Source organism: Zootoca vivipara, chromosome 7, assembly GCF_963506605.1.
Source record: "Zootoca vivipara chromosome 7, rZooViv1.1, whole genome shotgun sequence".
NCBI classification, from domain to species: Eukaryota; Metazoa; Chordata; class Lepidosauria; order Squamata; family Lacertidae; genus Zootoca; species Zootoca vivipara.
The window spans coordinates 52865050-52882455 of NC_083282.1; the positions used below are offsets into that span (position 1 = coordinate 52865050).

Consider the following 17406-nt stretch of genomic DNA (forward strand, 5'->3'; position numbering starts at 1 on the left):
CACTCCAGGATTCTGTTGCAGCCTCCAGCGCTCATTCATATGGCCCTAGACTTCATTGTACCTTCTGTTTATCCCCACTTGTCCCACAGGCATTAGTCACTCCATTCTCAGTACCTGCGAGATCCCATTTCACCTGCTGGTTACTCACTGTTCCCTTGTCCTCATCTGTTATCCTCCAGACTCCCGGAACCTACTATAAGGATGCTTGGGCTCAATGACAAGTCCATGAGGAAAGATAGAGAGGACTGTTGAGTTATGAAGTGAAAGCAACATGCCCTGGGGATCCTAATGACTTAATCCGTTCCCAATTTCCTTCTGTTTTACAGCCTGGAAGTTGAGTGAATGGGGCAGTGTTCAACTGCTCTGATGTAACAGGCAGAAACCTGTGCTCACAGAAAGGCCTACCAGGGAGGGGGGAAGCAAGGGAGGGGAAAAGCAAACTCCAGTCTGTGCGATACTGCTACATATTTTTTACATGGGAGCATTCTAGGATCTCCTCCCACACCCTTAGGCCACTCAGAGTGCATATCACACACATATTTTTTTTTAACATGAATGACTCACTCTTCCTTGCTTGTCTGCCTGCAGTATAGTCTGTAGGGGATGCCTCTTGCCAGTTTTGATGCCCCTTGGCTGAGACAGAGCGCCTGGTGATTCATTAGTTAGGAATTTTATCCAAATTGAAAATGAATGGACTTGCCTTGATGTACTCTTCAATGATGTATTCTATTCTGCTCTTCAGATAGCTACCAAATAAATGCTTCAATGATTAGATGGAGGACAAAATGGATATTTTGGGCTCTGAATCTTTCCCATATTTTCCCAGTTCCTGCTTCTCCGAGGCCACCTTGGTTTATGCTACGATGGCTCTCTCTCTACCTCTTAAATTTATCCATTTAAATATTTATAAGCAACACTTGCGTAAGAATAGAAGAAGGCAGTTTACAACATAAAAGCATAATGTGATCTTATCTTCCAGCTAAAGTACACATATTTTAGTAGAGGTAGTATGAAGAGTCATAGCATTGTAAAATTGAAGAGTTGGAGGGAACCACAAGGGTTGTCTAGTCCAACCCTCTACAATGCAGGAATCTTTTTGCCCAGTGTGAGACTCAAACCCATGACCCTGAGATTAAGTGTATTATGCTCTACCAACTGAGATATCCAGCACAGGGTTATGGTGAGAAAAGGGCCACACATTATTTTCTCTTCCATATTGTCATTTGTTACAGTTCTGTTTATAAAATAAATCAATGGTTGTAGTTCTGCTCCTTTTTCTGCCCATAGAGGAGCCACCTCATTTTACCTGTTTTTTTAATATTGTGATTTTATGTTGTGATCCACCTTGAGACCTGCGGATATAGGGCAGTATACAAATTTAAATAATAATAATAATAACAACAACTTCCAAATAAATCCTTAATGTTTTAGGAAAATCTTTACATAAATTATTTTACTAATAATATTCAAACTATTTACATTTGAATTTAATCCTTTCATTTTGCCTCTTGAGCTTTCCTTTTAAATCACCTCAATTAAAAATATTTGACAAGAATCTTATTCTTGGCTTTGCCACAAACTTCCCCATGAAATCATGGGCAGGCCATTATTCTTCTCACTGAAATTAATGGGCCTCATCTTGTTGGATTCAGTGTACATGGATGCCAATGGGTTGTGGTTAAGGCCCCATAGTCAGCTAGAGTTCTTGAATTTTAAGATCGTTCAGTGCTGTTAATTTCTGAGACTGAGATGGATTATTATTTTTTTCATTGGATTAACCCATTTCCTGCCTGTAATAGGAAAATAATGATGAGCATTTGTGACACATTTTGCAAAACTTTTTGTAAATTGTGGCTCATATTTGAGTTGCATTCCATTTTCTCTGAAAAGCCATGCATAAACCACCAGATTTCTATGTGTCATTTAGTATGAGAGATGGGGGAAAAAAGTTTATATTAGAGTACATTTCCCTCTGCCAATTTAATTAATACATCTTTAAAAACTGAGAAACAGAGATTCTGCTTCCTTATGCACAATTCAAACGCACAGACTTTGTGGAAATGCTCATCTGGCAGAGAGACTCAGCATTTTCACTGCTCTGCCAAGCAGGCTCGCTCTCTTCTCTTCCGCCACCCACCCCCTTCGTTCTGCTGCTATGATAGATCAAAGGCTTTCTGTCTTGGTTATATGCTGTGTGGCCACTGAGGACAAGAGATCAGGACTGTGAGCTGTGCTGGCTGAAAGCAAGGCTGATGCTGGGATTGGGCTGCTTATGCAAGACCCCAGAGAATCCCGGAAGGCCTGTGCTACAGGGTTGAAAATAATGTGTTTTGATTTTTTCCTTTTGTCTTCCAGCAGCCATTAGGGAATAAGCAGCTGGCATTCCAACAACAGCTACTGCAGATGCAGCAGCTGCAGCAGCAGCACCTGTTAAACCTCCAGCGACAAGGGCTGGTCAGTTTACAGCCAGGACAAGGCACCGTTCCTCTGCAGACCCTTCCACAAGGTAATTCACATAAGCTTCCTTGCTTTTTTAGTGCCATAGGAGGTAACTCATGCACCCAGAGCAGCAATTAGCACAGCCTGTTGGTTTTCTATTAATTTTAAGAGCTGACTGTTTGAATGCACATGGGGCCTAACATTTGGCATGTTTTGGGTTTTGTCATAGGACAGGCATCAATAACGCATTATTGGACCAAAATGTAATGTGCCTGATCTGACTCCTTTTCCAGGAGCTGTGTTGCTGTTAACGGGAGAAAGCTGGGGCCTAATATTTCATTTTTACCTTTCGTGCATAACACAGGGATTGCCTGCTGGTGGAAGCTTCACTGTGATGTTGCTACTTTCTGTCTGCAAGAGGGGGATGCATAAGCAAAGTAGCTTCACTTTATGCAGGCACCTTATGCCCCTCTCTTCCAGAGACGCAGTCATTGAGGAAAGCGGCAGAGTTTAGTTCATGCTAAATGGGGTCTTTGAACATTTAGGGGCAGGCAGTGGCAATGCATGTGGTGGTGGGCAAGCTGAAAGCAATGCTCAGATTTTGCCAATAAGTGCCCCCACCGACGCTTACCTTGGTCATGGCAGCAGGAGTTAGCCGAGTACTGCTTTCATCCCCACCCCTCCTGCACTCCCCCACCCCCCTTTCAAGCCTATTCAGTTTCATATTCAAATGTCCAAGGGTCTCTTTATTTGTTTGGAATGGAAACCAAAAGAAGTTTGGACACACACTCACTTGAAATTTCAGTCTGGCATCCTGGATTCATTTGACTTTGATGGTTAGAACTGAGTCTATGCCCATCCTTTGGGGAAGGGTATTGACTCACTAGTAAAGCACATGCTTTTGCATGAAGAAGGTTCCAGATTCAATCTCTGGTATCTCCGGGTAGAGCTGGGAGGGATCTTGTCTGAAATCCTGACGAGCTACTGCTGGTTAGTAAACAAGCAAGCATGCAGGTACACAACTGCTTCACTCTTCACTAGGTTCTGCTACTGCCATTCTACCCTGAGCTAAGCCATGGTTTGGCTTAGTTTTAAGTACAAACTCAAGACTGTGGTTTGTCTCACTCCAAACAAACTACGAACATTAAGCTAAGAACAAGCCCTTGATATAGCTTGTTTGGAATGAGACAAATTGTGAGCCTGGGTTCACACTTAACACTTAGCCAAACCATGGCATAGCTCTGGGTAGTGGTGCAATGGCAGGACTGAGAGAGGAGAGAAATGGCTGTGATTTTTGCTCTGTCTACCCATACACTTGCTTGTTCACACTTAGCCTTGATTTGGTGTTATGTGTGAACCAGGCTGATATAAGGTAATTTCCTATGTTCCTGTGAGTAAAATGAATGCAAATATGTAATTAGGCAGCTAATTTTTAAGAGTTACATCCTGAAAAGCATTCTAGCTGCTGCTGTGCCTAAATGTCAGTTTTTTTACCTATCTAAAACACAGTGTGATCATCTAGGTATCCAAATCAAGACAAGAATGAATGCATTCTATGGCATGAAATCCATATACTGTATTGCCAGAACCACTTGTGGTACATACCGGTACCACATGCCAAAACAAAACCACCCTCTGGCTTAGTTTTTTCTTCTCTGTGTAAATGGTATAAATATCCAGCCATCAGGGATGGGTAAAAGCAGTCAGTTGTTGGCAGTGCATTGGAGGACTGCTATCCACTTTCTAGTGGGCCACATACTGCTGAGATGGTGGACTAGTGTGCCTGACTGTCTCGAGCAAAAGTCATTTTTATATTATTAAGCAAGGGTTTGTTATTGGGATCTCTAATACAGATTAGTTATGTCTTTAATTGTTAAGAAACCCTTCAATAAAATTGTAATTTTAAATAATTAATTTAAAACTTATAATGGCCATGGAGATTCAGACCATGTAAGACTGAAGTAATTCCATGCCTGCTCTAAAAGACACTAAGTTCTGTTTGATTTCCAGATGCCACAATTAATAATGTTACATAAATAGTCATTGTGGAGAGCTCTCAGTAACCAGGAGACTCAATTAGCTCTTTTGTCAACAAACTAAACACAGAAGCCACACCTTTCATGGATTTTTTTTTGGGGGGGGCTCATCTTAGCATGGGTTATGCAGATTTGTGATTCTTAAATCTTTCTTTAAAAAATATTTTCCTCTTTCTGCTGCTTCTTCCTGCTCTCTCCAATATGTGTGAAGCTGTGTGTCCCTCAGACCTTCAGCAGCTATGGAAAGAGGTTACTGCTACTCAGCCTGTAGAAGACAGTATCAAGCAAGAGGGACTTGACCTCAGCACCAACACCTCCAATTCTACCTCGTTTTCGGCCGCCAAGGTCTCTCCAATTTCCCATCACCCTCTTCCCAATGGACAGAACGCCATGCTCACACAAAGGAGGGACAGGTAGAAACTTTATGTGGTCCTTTAAAAAAGGGAATAGATAATTTGTAAAGGATATAGAATTTATCTCAAAGGACGGGGTAAAATTCTACACATGATTGGGAGATACTAGTATTTTCTATCACATTCAGACCTTGAACCTTCTACTTTTTGCACTACTGTTTGGCACAGTGTTGGCTTACCAGATATGGAGTCAAATTTGTGATTGTACCTGCCTTCAGTGGAACCTATTAAGTCACAATAGGAGGGATTGGCCATGTGGAAATTGACCACTTCAATTCAGACCCAATGAATTATAATTTAGGTTCAATGAACAAATTATATGTGAATCTTGCTAGCCATTGGGGAATGGCTACATGACTATCTTCCCAAACATTTGTGTAAAATGGCCCTGTTGCTGTCGTGGACACTATGCTTACTCAGTTGCCTTTTTTTAATGGCACTGGTGCAGTCACAGCCTTTAGTTTTTCAGTTTACCCCAAGGGCTAAATAAGAGTTCATAATAGTCATTCACGTCAGGGAAATGGCTTAGATGCTGTACTGTTTGGGAATATCCAGTAAAGAGCTTTCCATTCTGCTGCTTTGACACTCTAGCAGACAGCTAAGGACCTAACAAGATCCTGCATGTAGGCAGAGACTCTTACCCTTGGGACAGTCCCATGCTAATTAGATGAAAGCAGCTGTGCTAAGTACACAGTCCATAGGTCTGCCAGCCTTGTGGGCTATCAAGAATAAGCAAGAAACATAGCATAGATGCCCTGCAGAGATAAGGAAGTTATGCATCAAGGAGAAGCAGACAAGCAATCTATATTAAAATCTAATAAAGCAAACCCATCAATGGATTAAAACAAACAATCTCATTAAAATCCACTAAAAGTCAATGGTTCCGGCAGCCCAGGCTAGATTCGCAGTTGACTAGGTGGAGACAACATCCGCTCAATGAAGGGAGTATACATGCTTTTTTGTTTTCCTTTACCCCCTCCTCTACAGCTCTTCTCATGAGGAGACTCCTGGCTCTCACCCTCTGTATGGACATGGAGAGTGCAAGTGGCCTGGTTGTGAAACCCTCTGTGAGGACTTGGGACAGTTTGTCAAGTAGGTGACTTCCTTATGTGCAAGGTATACTCATGCTGCTGTGTTCCTTGACCCAACCTGTACTTAATATTCTTCCTGTGTCTTCTCACACCACTTTGATGTGCCATGCAGCCCAAAGATCAGTCTGTTGCTTTTTGGCCCTGGGAATGGTTTCCTCATATTCTAGAGATATTCCCCCCCCCCAAAAAAAATCAGTTATTAGTGAGCTTTGATACTTCAGAAAATATAATTTATGTCTGTAGAACATAAATTTTGATAGTCTAGAAGCACCACCACGCCAGCCCCCCAGAGCTGAATTAGAGACATTTTAGCATCAGTACTTTTAGAAAAATTGAGTGCAGTACTTCTGCATCAGTTTCTCCTTCTGTGAAATGGAGCTAGACCCCTCTAGGCTTCCTCTCCGAAACAGAGCTATATCACTGTCATAGACCTTTGGTAAGAACCGGGAAGTTTTTAAAGGCTGCCAAGCACCGTGGGGTATATAAGAAGAGCAGGAGAGACTCTGCTAGAGAGAAAGAGGCTGACTGGGACCTACCGTAATGACAAGGCTTTTGGAGGAGAGAGGAGACAGACCACTAAAGTTTATAGCTTGCCCATGTTAGGAAGAAGAAAGGGGGGTGGGGAGAACTAGAGAGAAACAGATGGCAGCGCGGCAGCCTGCTGACACCGCTTGTGGGCTCTGTCACTGACTGATTAACTCCGCTGTCTAAGAGCCCTCTGCTAGCGTCAGGGTCAAACAAATTGTTTTCACGCTTCGTCAGAGGTTTACTTAATTAGTTCATTTGCAATTAGATCTCTTTGTAGCCAAGATTTTTAGCAAAGACATCAGATGAAACTGACGGGTTTTCTTTTCTTGCTTGTTCGGGTTCCCCCCTCCCCCCAATGCCTTTCTTACTACACATGCTTCCCACCCCATCCACATATGCACATGCCGCTCCTCATTCTCGGTCCCCCCTCCACCTCCCACCCCACTGCCTCTGAACAGAATGTTGCAAAGGTTGAAAATGACGTTTGGGAGGGCTGGAGACGGTCAGAAGCACAGCCTGTATGCCTAATCTGTGTGCGTATGTGTAGTTTTGTTCTGTGAAATGAACATTTTAGAAAAACTTGCCACCCCACCCCCACCCTGGCCTTCAGCTACCGAAGGATCACTGTTAACGAACCAACAGGTGCCAACTGCAACAGACTTAAGGCAGATGAGCAGGGAACTTGCATACTCCTTCAAAGCCTAACTTAGCCTTTTTCATGTGGCCAGGAGGAGGCCAAAAGGGAGAATTGATTCCACCTGTGCTACCATATGCAACTGACTGGTCCGAAAGGAGCCTCCTAACATTAGACAGCTATATCCTGCTTCCCCTAACTGGGAAGTCTTGACACCGCTTAAAATAGTAAGGAAACATTGCATGAAATGTTGTTCAATAGCGAAACTAAGGCTCTTAGAGTAAAATGAATTTAAGTCCCTGCACTACCCTTAGTTCATTGGCTGACATTAAGAAAGCTTACATTCATTCGCCTGTTAAAGGTACAAGCTTTGAAATGGAATATAAAGTCCAGGCCTGTTTTGGTTTTGTTAAATTTTGTACGGCAAAAGGCTGTGCTGCTTCAGTTGTGGACTGGAGCTTGGCAGCAGATGGGGTGGCTTGTTGAGGCAAAGTTGTGAACCTACAGTGAAGAGGCTCTTGGAATTCATAAAGGAAATTGCATTTTCTGTCCTTCTAATGCATCTCTCCTGAATGAAGAAAAATCACAACTATTTGTAAGCATGTCACTTTGCCTTTCTGTGGTTCAGGATCTCCAACTGACTCTTTGGTTGACTTTTCTCTTCAGACCAGGGGACAGCAACCTTTATCAGTCGTGGGCCAGTCCACCGTCCCTCAGACCATGTGGTGGGCTGGACTGTATTTTGAAGGGAGGGGGGGATGAACGAATTCCTATGCCCCACAAATAACCCAGAGATGCATTTTAAATAAAAGGACACATTCTACTCATGTAAAAACACGCTGATTCCGAAACCATCCACAGGCTGGATTGAGAAGGCGATTGGGCCGCATCCAGCCCCTGGGCCTTAGGTTACTTACCCCTGCTTCAGATTCTAGGGCAGCCTTCCCTAACTAGATGTCCTCTATGTCTTCTAGATCTTTTGGACTGTGACTTATCTCTGACCATTATCCATGCTGGTTGGGGCAGATGGGACTAGTAGTCCAAAACATCTGTAGGGAATCAGGTTGGAGATGACTGCTGTAGGTCATGTAACTTGCTGTGTATATATGTATATGTAGCACCAGTGTGGTACAGCAGACATGGTGGTAGACTTAAATCAGAAAACCTTTGGCTCAAATCCCCTCTCAGCAGTGATGCTGACTAGGAGGAAATTCAGCCTTGCACTCTTCCTGTCGTTCCGTCTGTGCAAGCATTTCAGCTTGCCAGTTGGAACAATTCCCCATCTCCTCCCCCCATGTGCTGTTCTGAGGGATCTCCTCCTGCCCTGAGCCATTTCCAGGGGGGAGAAGAGGAAGTCCTTGAACTGATGGGCCTGGTTAGGTGCATTTCACCCTAGGTCAGGCATCCCCAAACTGCGGCCCTCCAGATGTTTTGGCCTACAACTCCCATGATCCCTAGCTAACAGGAGCAGTGGTCAGGGAAGATGGGAATTGTAGTCCAAAACATCTGGAGGGGGGAAGTTTGGGGGTGCCTGCCCTAGGTCATGGTCTATGGGCAAGTCACTCTTTCTCAGGCTAGCCTCCCTCACAGTATTATTGTGATGATAAAATTGAATAACCTATTGATGAACAGGATAAAAATGAGATAGATAAGATAGCAGACATGTTGCATAGCACAGCCAGCGTATTAAGGAATCTTAATAAAGGGAGTTGTCAAGGGAGTTCTGGTTGTCCAGAACTATGTTAATTCTTTCCTCCTCCTCCTCCTCCTCCTCCTCCTCCTCCTCCTCCTCCTCCTCCTTCTTCTTCTCTTTTTATATAAAAAAATTGTTTTCTGTTTTTAGACACCTCAATACAGAACATGCACTTGATGACCGGAGCACAGCTCAGTGTCGAGTTCAAATGCAAGTGGTACAGCAGCTGGAAATACAGGTGAGTGTAAATGTATGCAGTGAACCTTATTCAGTTCCGTCTGTATTCAAGCCAAAATCCTTGAACACAGCAAAGTCAGGAAGCTGTTTAATTTGGGATCTTGTGTACTTAGGGATGGATTTTGGAGGTTTTTTTTTACATTGGTTTAAGGCTTCCTTCACCTTTTTGGCTCTAAAGATCCAGGTCCTTTATCAGGATCGGCCTCATGGGCCAAATTTGACAGGTAAGCAGGGTTGCCCATCTGTTAAGCACATGATGTCATTATGACCATCGCATGATTGACATACAGACTGTCAGACTGTCAGATCTACCTGGCAAAATCCCTTGTAGGGCTCCCAAGTGTCCCCTGCTGCTATGAAAAGCCCAGGAAAGAATGCAGGCTCCGCTCCACTCCCTAGCTGCAAGTTGCCTTAGACATTGCAACCTTAGGATGAGAGGCAGGTCAGGAATGTCCATAGTATTCATTACTCCTGCCTTCTGTTATGCTGATGGGCATCTATTTCCACCCATCAAAGTGGTGGAGAGGGCCTCAGACATATGAGTCAAACATAAACAGATCCAGCAGTTCCTGCTGAAATTTGCAAGAATTGTCAAAATAGGATGTACAAGGGTGTAAAACAGCCTTTCTTCCATAACCTAGGACTTTATTCTGTGATTACAGAGCTGAACAACTTGCAGGAATGTCACCAAAGGAGTTCTTGACTTTATGAGACCAGGACTGGACTTAGAGGAGATATGTGGCTGCTTCTAAAAGCAGAAGCCGTGCATCTCCTGCTGCTGCTGGGAACATCCAGTAATGCAAAACATCTGATGTGATGTCACTGTGCTTTGAATTTCCTCACCCACCCACCCCTCATGACAACTGACGAAGAGGAGGAGCTGGGAAACTTGAGGCATGGTGGCATCACACCACATGCTTTATATTAATGGATGCTGCCAGGGGTGAGAGGAAGTGATGCACTGCTGCTGATCTGAGTGGAAGCCAAATTGCTCCTGTAACATTTAGTTTGGAGCTGAGAGAAATTGTAAATGCAAGGAGGCAACATTGGTAAATTAGAAGAGTATAGATTTTGCATATAGGCAATACCTATAAATGTTTGCATAGGGTGCAGGAACAGGTAAAGCAGCATGTAATCTGTGATAAATGATTATTGCATAGGATGGAATATAAATGGGGAATGGCACTCGTTTTCCCATTCCTTACTTCCAGCTCATTTTCGGAAACAGCCAGCACTGATGCTTGCTTGATGGATTCTGAAGGGAATGGGCAGGGGGTTCTTTTTAGCCATGTTGCTAGATTGTATATATGCGAAGCAGTGCAGGGATGAAAGGAGCAGCATTCTCTGGAACATGAATCTCCACAGCAGCAGGATTAGTGGCAGAGGAAGGAGTGTGCCAAGGAGCCAGGCAGCTATAACACAAAGCGCAAGTAGTCTCTGTTGGAAGCTAAACTAAGTCAGTAGTTGCAGATGGGGTGCCTCGAAGAGAATGCAGCAGGCATGCAAAAAGAGGAGAGAAAAGGAAGGAGTGCAACACTCAAAGAGCAGAGTTAAGATTGTTACACAGCCTGAGTCAAACCGTGTGATTCTACCCTGTTCCCAAGCACTCTCTAAAGCAAAAGGTTGAAAGCAATTACTAGTGCTTAAAGAAGGGAATGTGGGGGAGAGAATCCTTGAAGAGAGCAGAAAGCTCCATGCGTGAAAAGGAGAAGCTGCCACCAGAGTTCCCAATTATAAAGTTTTCACTACGGAGCTCCTGCTGTGGCGGCAGCAAGAGTGTCTACATCACGAGAGTGGATCTGTCAGCTCTAATGAGAGCCACGACAGTGCCAGAGCGTCCTTGCGTCAGAGTCTCTCAAACTTCCAGCAAACTCCACTCTGGCTGCTTCCTTTAACTCCTGCCTCACTGGCCCGCTCTCTCTTTTTTAAGTTTTGGGGATGGTTTCAAGACCTGGTGGGAGAGGAGAGAAATGCCCTTTCTGGGCGTGCCCTAGATTCTGCATAGGGGCCCATCAGGTCAGGAGGAACTGAGGCAAAGTTTGAGGGGAGCACTCAGAAAGGGAAGGTGACATAAAGGGAGAGGGTGTCAGATCCCATTGCTTCTGCAGCACTCAAACTCTCTCCCTGTGCCACAGCGAATATTTCACCCTTCTCCGCACACTGAGAAATAAACACACACCCCAGGAGCATGCAATTAAAGCAATGTTGCACATCTGGAGAGATGGATGGGCAGGTGAGTGGGTGGGTTGAAAAAGGCATGGTGGGAGTGATAGATGGATGAGAGGAAGTAGTGTAGAGAGGGAAGAGATTAGAAACATGAGCTAGTGATGAGGTGAGGGAAAACCATAGAAGCAAAGGATGTTGAGAGGAGGGGACTAAAATGATAGAGTGCCAAAAGGAAAGATGGTAGAAGTGATCTAGCAGCTTCACATGGGGCAGGAAAATCCTGATGCCTGGGATAAGGAGAGAGGCCAGCCCATTTAATGCCATGGTGGATGAAAAGGTCAAGAACTGAGTGAAAACGCAGTGAATGAAATGGAGGGGGGTTTCATAATGTGAGGTTCCATTTTTCAGCAGCTTTTTCTGCCTCTGTTCACCCACATCTGATTCCTTTACATCAAGGTCACTGGCACTCCTATGTTACTGCACAGTGGATGTACCAGAGTATCTAACACCACCACACATCCTGATCTTGATATCCAATAGGAAAAGGCAGCTCTTTAGAGGCTTGGAAATGTGATACTCCAGCCAGACTCATGGCTCTCAGGAGTATTCAGTGTTACTAGGGAATTAGGGAAGCTGGCAGCTTTTCTCTTCCAGGAGTGCTCTATGAAGGCAGCACAGCACAGCAAGAGCTAAAGGGAACAGCCCAGTGCTGTCACATTACTGCATGTAGGAAGTATTAGTCAAAAGAAGAGAATGGCATGTTCACACTGATGTTGAATGGAGCAAGCAAAACGAGGTGTGTGTGATCCCTGCTGATGTAGAGGGAACCATTCAAGGGCATGGTTATTGATGGACCACCTTTCTAAATATGTTGGCCACATAAATTGACTGCTAATGGGGAAACGCTTCCTCAAAACAAATAACTTCCTGTTTGGTTTTCTTTCCAGCTAGCTAAGGAGAGTGAGCGTCTCCAGGCGATGATGGCCCACCTCCATATGAGACCTTCAGAGCCAAAGCCGTTCAGTCAGCCTGTAAGCCATGCTCAGCTTGTTCCTCACCTTTACGCTCTAACTTTCTTTTCTAACAGGGATTGCCACCTCAAGCCTCAGGCCCATATTGTCCTGCCAGAGTCACTCAGGGCTGAAGCAACCCTGGCTGTGACAACATTGCTAGGCTCACAGTAACAGGAACTATTTCCTACGAGTTCCTTTGAGCCACTAGGCTCCTAGTAGATGGCATGATGGTGTGAGGAAGCCAAGGTACATCTATCCTCCATTGAAACTCCTAAACTGATGATTACCAGTTTTCCACCCTTGCGGAATCCTCCCTTTTACTACAACCCAAACATTGTTTACTTGAGCTTCACTTTCCACAGCCACAGCCATAGATGGTCATGTAATATCATAATGCCTGTCAGATACTGCCCATGAACCACCAGGTAGCTATCCCTTCTTTATAATAACAATACCCTTCCTCTATCTGTTTCTCTAAGTCCTCTTTTACGTTTTGCACTTGCATTTCTCCATGGCATTTCACAGAGGCATAACTCAAACTGTATAGGCTGAGTAATCCCCTTGAGAGAGGAACCTGTCCTCTTGGATTCTGTGAATTGTCATGCATGTTATTATTTTATTATTTGTTACATTTACATACCACCCTTCATCTGAAGATCTCAGCGCGGTTCACAACATGCATGCATACTGATGGTGCTATAGAAATACAAACAACCATAGGTACCTGTTCTGACTCTTTCTGCAGGCAGGTAGAATCACTCGTTCTCACAACATCAAGCCAGACTGAGACAACCTCCCAGAGGCAATAGTTCACAGAGCATGCCCAGATAGCCCAAGCCGCTATTGCACACAAGGAGTGAAGAAAGGGGATTGGGATAAGACAGGCTGTGCCCAGGCCATCCTTGCATTCACATTGCGCAGTTTAGAAAGCCAGCTGTGTAGAAAGACCACACTACTTGTGTCAGTCCTGCAAACTGCATAGACATAGGCTGAAAAGTGCTGTTTATCTGGAGTTTGGAAGTGCTGAAACAGCACACCAAATTCTGAAATCAAAGCTGATACAAACATACATCCTCTACCCTGCAGGGTGTGCTACTGGCTCCTTCCTGACCTATTGTCTTCTATGCTATCTTATTCGCATTTTAAGGTGTTTGAGAAACACATCTATCTCAGGAAAAGCAGCTGGTGACATCTATGCTCTCTTGAGGTTCTAGTTCACATCTGTGCGTGTGGGACCCTCTTGGAAGAACTTGCATCAATGACAAAAATATGTGTTTCCCCTCTGTGGTTTCTGAAAGTCCCTCCTGTTCATGAGAAGGGAGGTGGCCATGGTTACAGTTTTGAGGAAGGAAGAGAGAGAAAGTACATGCATATCACTGAATGACATTCCGAACCCCAAGAGCTCACTGACATCTGCAGTGCTTCAATATATGGTTGTATAAGCTGACCTGAATTATTTTTTTGCTCATGAAATGATCGCAATCCTCTTTCTTGGCTCTAGCAAGAGATGAAATTTTACATCAATGCTGTTGATCTTCAAAAGATAATGCTTATCTGTCAGTGTTAGAATATGACTATAGATAATGGTACAGATGAACTACTGGGAATTTTGCTGTATCCTGGGACAGCATTGCTCCAATTTGCTAATGAGACACTTGTGGCAATGCCACAATGTTTTTAAAATGAAATCCACAACTACCTGATCGCCGTCATGAAATGAGCAGATAATTAATCCCCCCCCCAAAGTTAAGCTGCAGTTTAGACAATCTCATTGGAAGTGGTGTAGCATAGTAGCTAAGAGTGCACACTTTCAGCCAGGAAGCCCTTAGCTCAAATCTTGCCTAAGCCATGAGCTCACTAATGGTCCCCACCTGTGCATGCTTGCTTGCTTCTAAATAAACATTCATAGACTTGGACCATGTTTGGATTTATGCAAACCACTGTCTTGTAATTTCAGCCCCCATCTGCAATACAGGTGGTAGTGTGTGCTAGCTGTAATTGAAAACCATTCCTCCTAAAGTTTGGCTTCCCATTTGCTTTGAAAAAACTGCTACAGACAAGAATTATGGATTAGTTTTTTTAAAAAAACTGAGCAAGGGAGGAATACTTTATATTGTACTAGATGGTCATCTGGTTCTTTAACGTTTCTAACAACTGGCTTTGATGTAGCTAGTAAAGAGTTTCAGGTTTCATTCACATTTGCAGAGTATGATCTGATTTCTCATCCACATCTAGCCCTTCCATTGTAGTTGATGAGTCTCAAGTTCTTATCTGAGATGCCTGTTTCAATCTTTGCTGCTGAATTGATTAGTAGACCCTCAGTGGTATGCCTCTGCCTTTCACCCAACCTCTATATCTTCATTGATAAAAGTTGAACAGTCATATGCTATGTCCATATAGAAAACTGTTGCTTACCCAGACACCTGTCTGTCTCCTCGGTTGATTCTAATAATAGTTTGTCATCCTCTTTGAGCAGCTGAACCTGGTTTCCAGCGCCACCCTCTCCAAGAGCACTTCTGATACCTTCCCTGATGGATTACCTCATCCCCCCACCTCTGCTACTGCACCCATTACTCCATTGCGGCAGGGCCCTTCTGTCATCAGCTCATCCACTTTACACAATGTAGGGCCTATTCGCAGGAGGAACTCAGACAAGTTCTGCACGCCAATCTCCTCAGGTGAGAGCAGCTGAGGAAACTGCAGCTGCAACTTTATGCTTGGGTTGAATTGTGTGTTTCTTAGACTGAATTGTGTGCTACTTTTCTTCATAACTTTCTTTCTTCCCCCTAGAACTTGCGCAGAACCATGAGTTTTACAAAAATGCAGATGTCCGCCCCCCCTTCACATACGCCTCGCTTATCCGGCAGGTGAGAAGTTCCTTATTTTGGAGAAATGTACAAGTGTGCCAGAAAGACCTGGAACAGGCAGCAGTTGTTCACACTCACCTTGAATGGTACCTTCTAGACATCACCTTCTCATGCTGCCTTTGGAAATGGAATTTGAGTCAGTGGCTGGGGTGTAAATCTGGCTATTGGGGAACCTGGATTCATGTCCCTGTTGCGCCACACACCCTCTGTGGTCTTGAGCTATCGTGTTTTTTTACCCAACCATGCCTTTCACAGTAGACATTCTAGCACTGCAGGTAAATGGATAGGTACATAATTCTCTCTGTAATTTGTTTTGTGTAGAAGTCAAAGGCCTAGAGCAGGCATCCCCAAACTGTGGCCCTCCAGATGTTTTGGCCTACAACTCCCATGATCCCTAGCTAACAGGACCAGTGGTCAGGGATGATGGGGATTGTAGTCCAAAACATTGAGAGGGCTGAAGTTTGGGGATGCCCGGCCTAGAGACTAAGACTTTAGGCAATATCTACAGCCATCACTGCTGTACCTTGTGACCTCAGTGCTTCTTTGTCCTTTACATGATCATTATTTCCTCAAGAGTTCAAATCAGCTTAGTTCTATTAAAGTGTCTCTGACTTGGTGCTTTTCTGGTCCCCTGGGTGAAAGATACATTAGCTACAAGCGGAGGGAGTGAGGATGGGGAGTTTTCAGCAACAGAAATGGCAGTGATGGCTTCAACTTGCAACAATAAGATTTTGCCACCGCACTGTTTTCAGGGATTTTATAAACTTACCCAGCAAGCTATTTTTGAAGTCATTACTACAGAATCATCTTGTGGTTAATAACTCAAATCTCCATTTTAAATGAGATGGTTGGGTGTTTTTTCCCCCCAATACCATTTCCTGAATATTAGCCTTTGTGAGGAGAAAAGTAGGACCTGCATGTATCAGTGCTATTTCATGGGTTGTTGGCTGCCACACTTGATATTTGAATTATTTGCACCCTGCCTCATGCATGTAGGAGCAATGTTCACGGTGGGCTTTCCTGCACTACAGTGTTTCTGGCTTCCAGGGTATAACATAACTACTAATGTTTCCTGTTGTGTCAAAGTATTAGCAGTAGAGTTTGTCAGGATCAGCCTTAGTGGTCCATAACAACTGAAATCTCTTTTCAGCCTTAGCTTTCAGGCACAGCAGGTGGGACTTTACTGTGTCAGTTTCTTGGATGAACTGCAACCTTATGTTTCTAGAGCTGCCAACAGCATATCTTTGACAAAGAATAAATTCCCTGGGGAGGATGGCTTCTATTGCTCCCTAGTGGTACTGTATTGTGTGGGCATTCCCCGCCTTCCAGTTAATTGAAGTAGGCTCTGTAAGTTAGCGTGCAGGCTATGATATTGTTCTGTAGATCTCACTTACACCCTTATTCTCCTTTGGCTAAAAATATGCCTTCATTGTCCATGTAAAAATATACTTAAGAAGAGATGCTAAGATCTGCTTGCTGGCACTGGTCTTTTAAAGCCCTGGCTCCTGGAATTCATTCCTTTTGATTCAGCTCTTTGAGGTTAACCTTTCTGGAGTAGCTGAGATCTAGGAAGCTCTTCCAAGAGCAAGCAGTAGTTGGTGTTTTCAGACACAATATCACCTCCATTAACCAGGCCAAAGTGGGAATGAGTGCCTTTAAGCTTATCTCACCTCCCTCCCTCCTACAGCATCACACACCCTACTGCATGCAGTGTTTTGTTTAAGAATGCTGGATCAGACCAAATGGCTGGGATCAGACAGGTGCTCCTGGAATACTCACAAAATGGGACATGATAGAGCATTAACTGCGGTTTTTTGCTTTCACCATCTAGAAATCAGAAGTTCACTACCTCTGCATTTGAGTTTTGCTTTTAGCTACCATGGCTAATATTCAACACGTATATTATTTGGCATGCTCAGGTTTTATTAGTGGTGTGTATATGTGATTATTCTTTTTGTAATAAAGAATTTTATTGGCTTTGTACATATTTATTCCTTAACTTCCAAGTTTTTGGTTGTACCATGGGCAATACCCATTGGTATCCCACCCATGAATTTGTCTGATCTTTTGAAAGTTCATTTTAAGGGTTTTTTAAAAGCCCTTAAGCTGGTTAAGGTGTTGTCTTGTAATCTACCACTGATGCCAAGATCTAAGTTTTAATGGAGAAACTAGTCTTTGTACCTCCATTATGCTCTCTGTTTTATTCACTAATGGTAACCAAGTATGGAGCACCCTCCCCTCATGTGGATGCAAATGGTGCCTGAATTATTCTCTGAGTGAAGTTAGCAA

At 43.8% G+C, this 17406-nt stretch overlaps 1 protein-coding gene across 4 annotated transcripts in view; it reads left to right on the top strand.

The window, feature by feature from the left end:
• FOXP4 (forkhead box P4) overlaps nucleotides 1-17406 on the top strand; it is a 157160-nt gene that overhangs the window by 106760 nt on the left and 32994 nt on the right. For 3 of the 4 annotated variants that reach the window (XM_035123076.2, XM_035123078.2, XM_035123081.2), the window contains 7 exons: nucleotides 2356-2506; nucleotides 4687-4888; nucleotides 5876-5980; nucleotides 8985-9072; nucleotides 12185-12268; nucleotides 14727-14928; nucleotides 15041-15117. In XM_035123076.2, coding sequence (XP_034978967.1) covers nucleotides 2356-2506; nucleotides 4687-4888; nucleotides 5876-5980; nucleotides 8985-9072; nucleotides 12185-12268; nucleotides 14727-14928; nucleotides 15041-15117 — 909 coding nt within the window. The remainder of the gene's footprint in view (nucleotides 1-2355; nucleotides 2507-4686; nucleotides 4889-5875; nucleotides 5981-8984; nucleotides 9073-12184; nucleotides 12269-14726; nucleotides 14929-15040; nucleotides 15118-17406) is intronic. The other variant, XM_035123080.2, reaches the window with a different exon arrangement.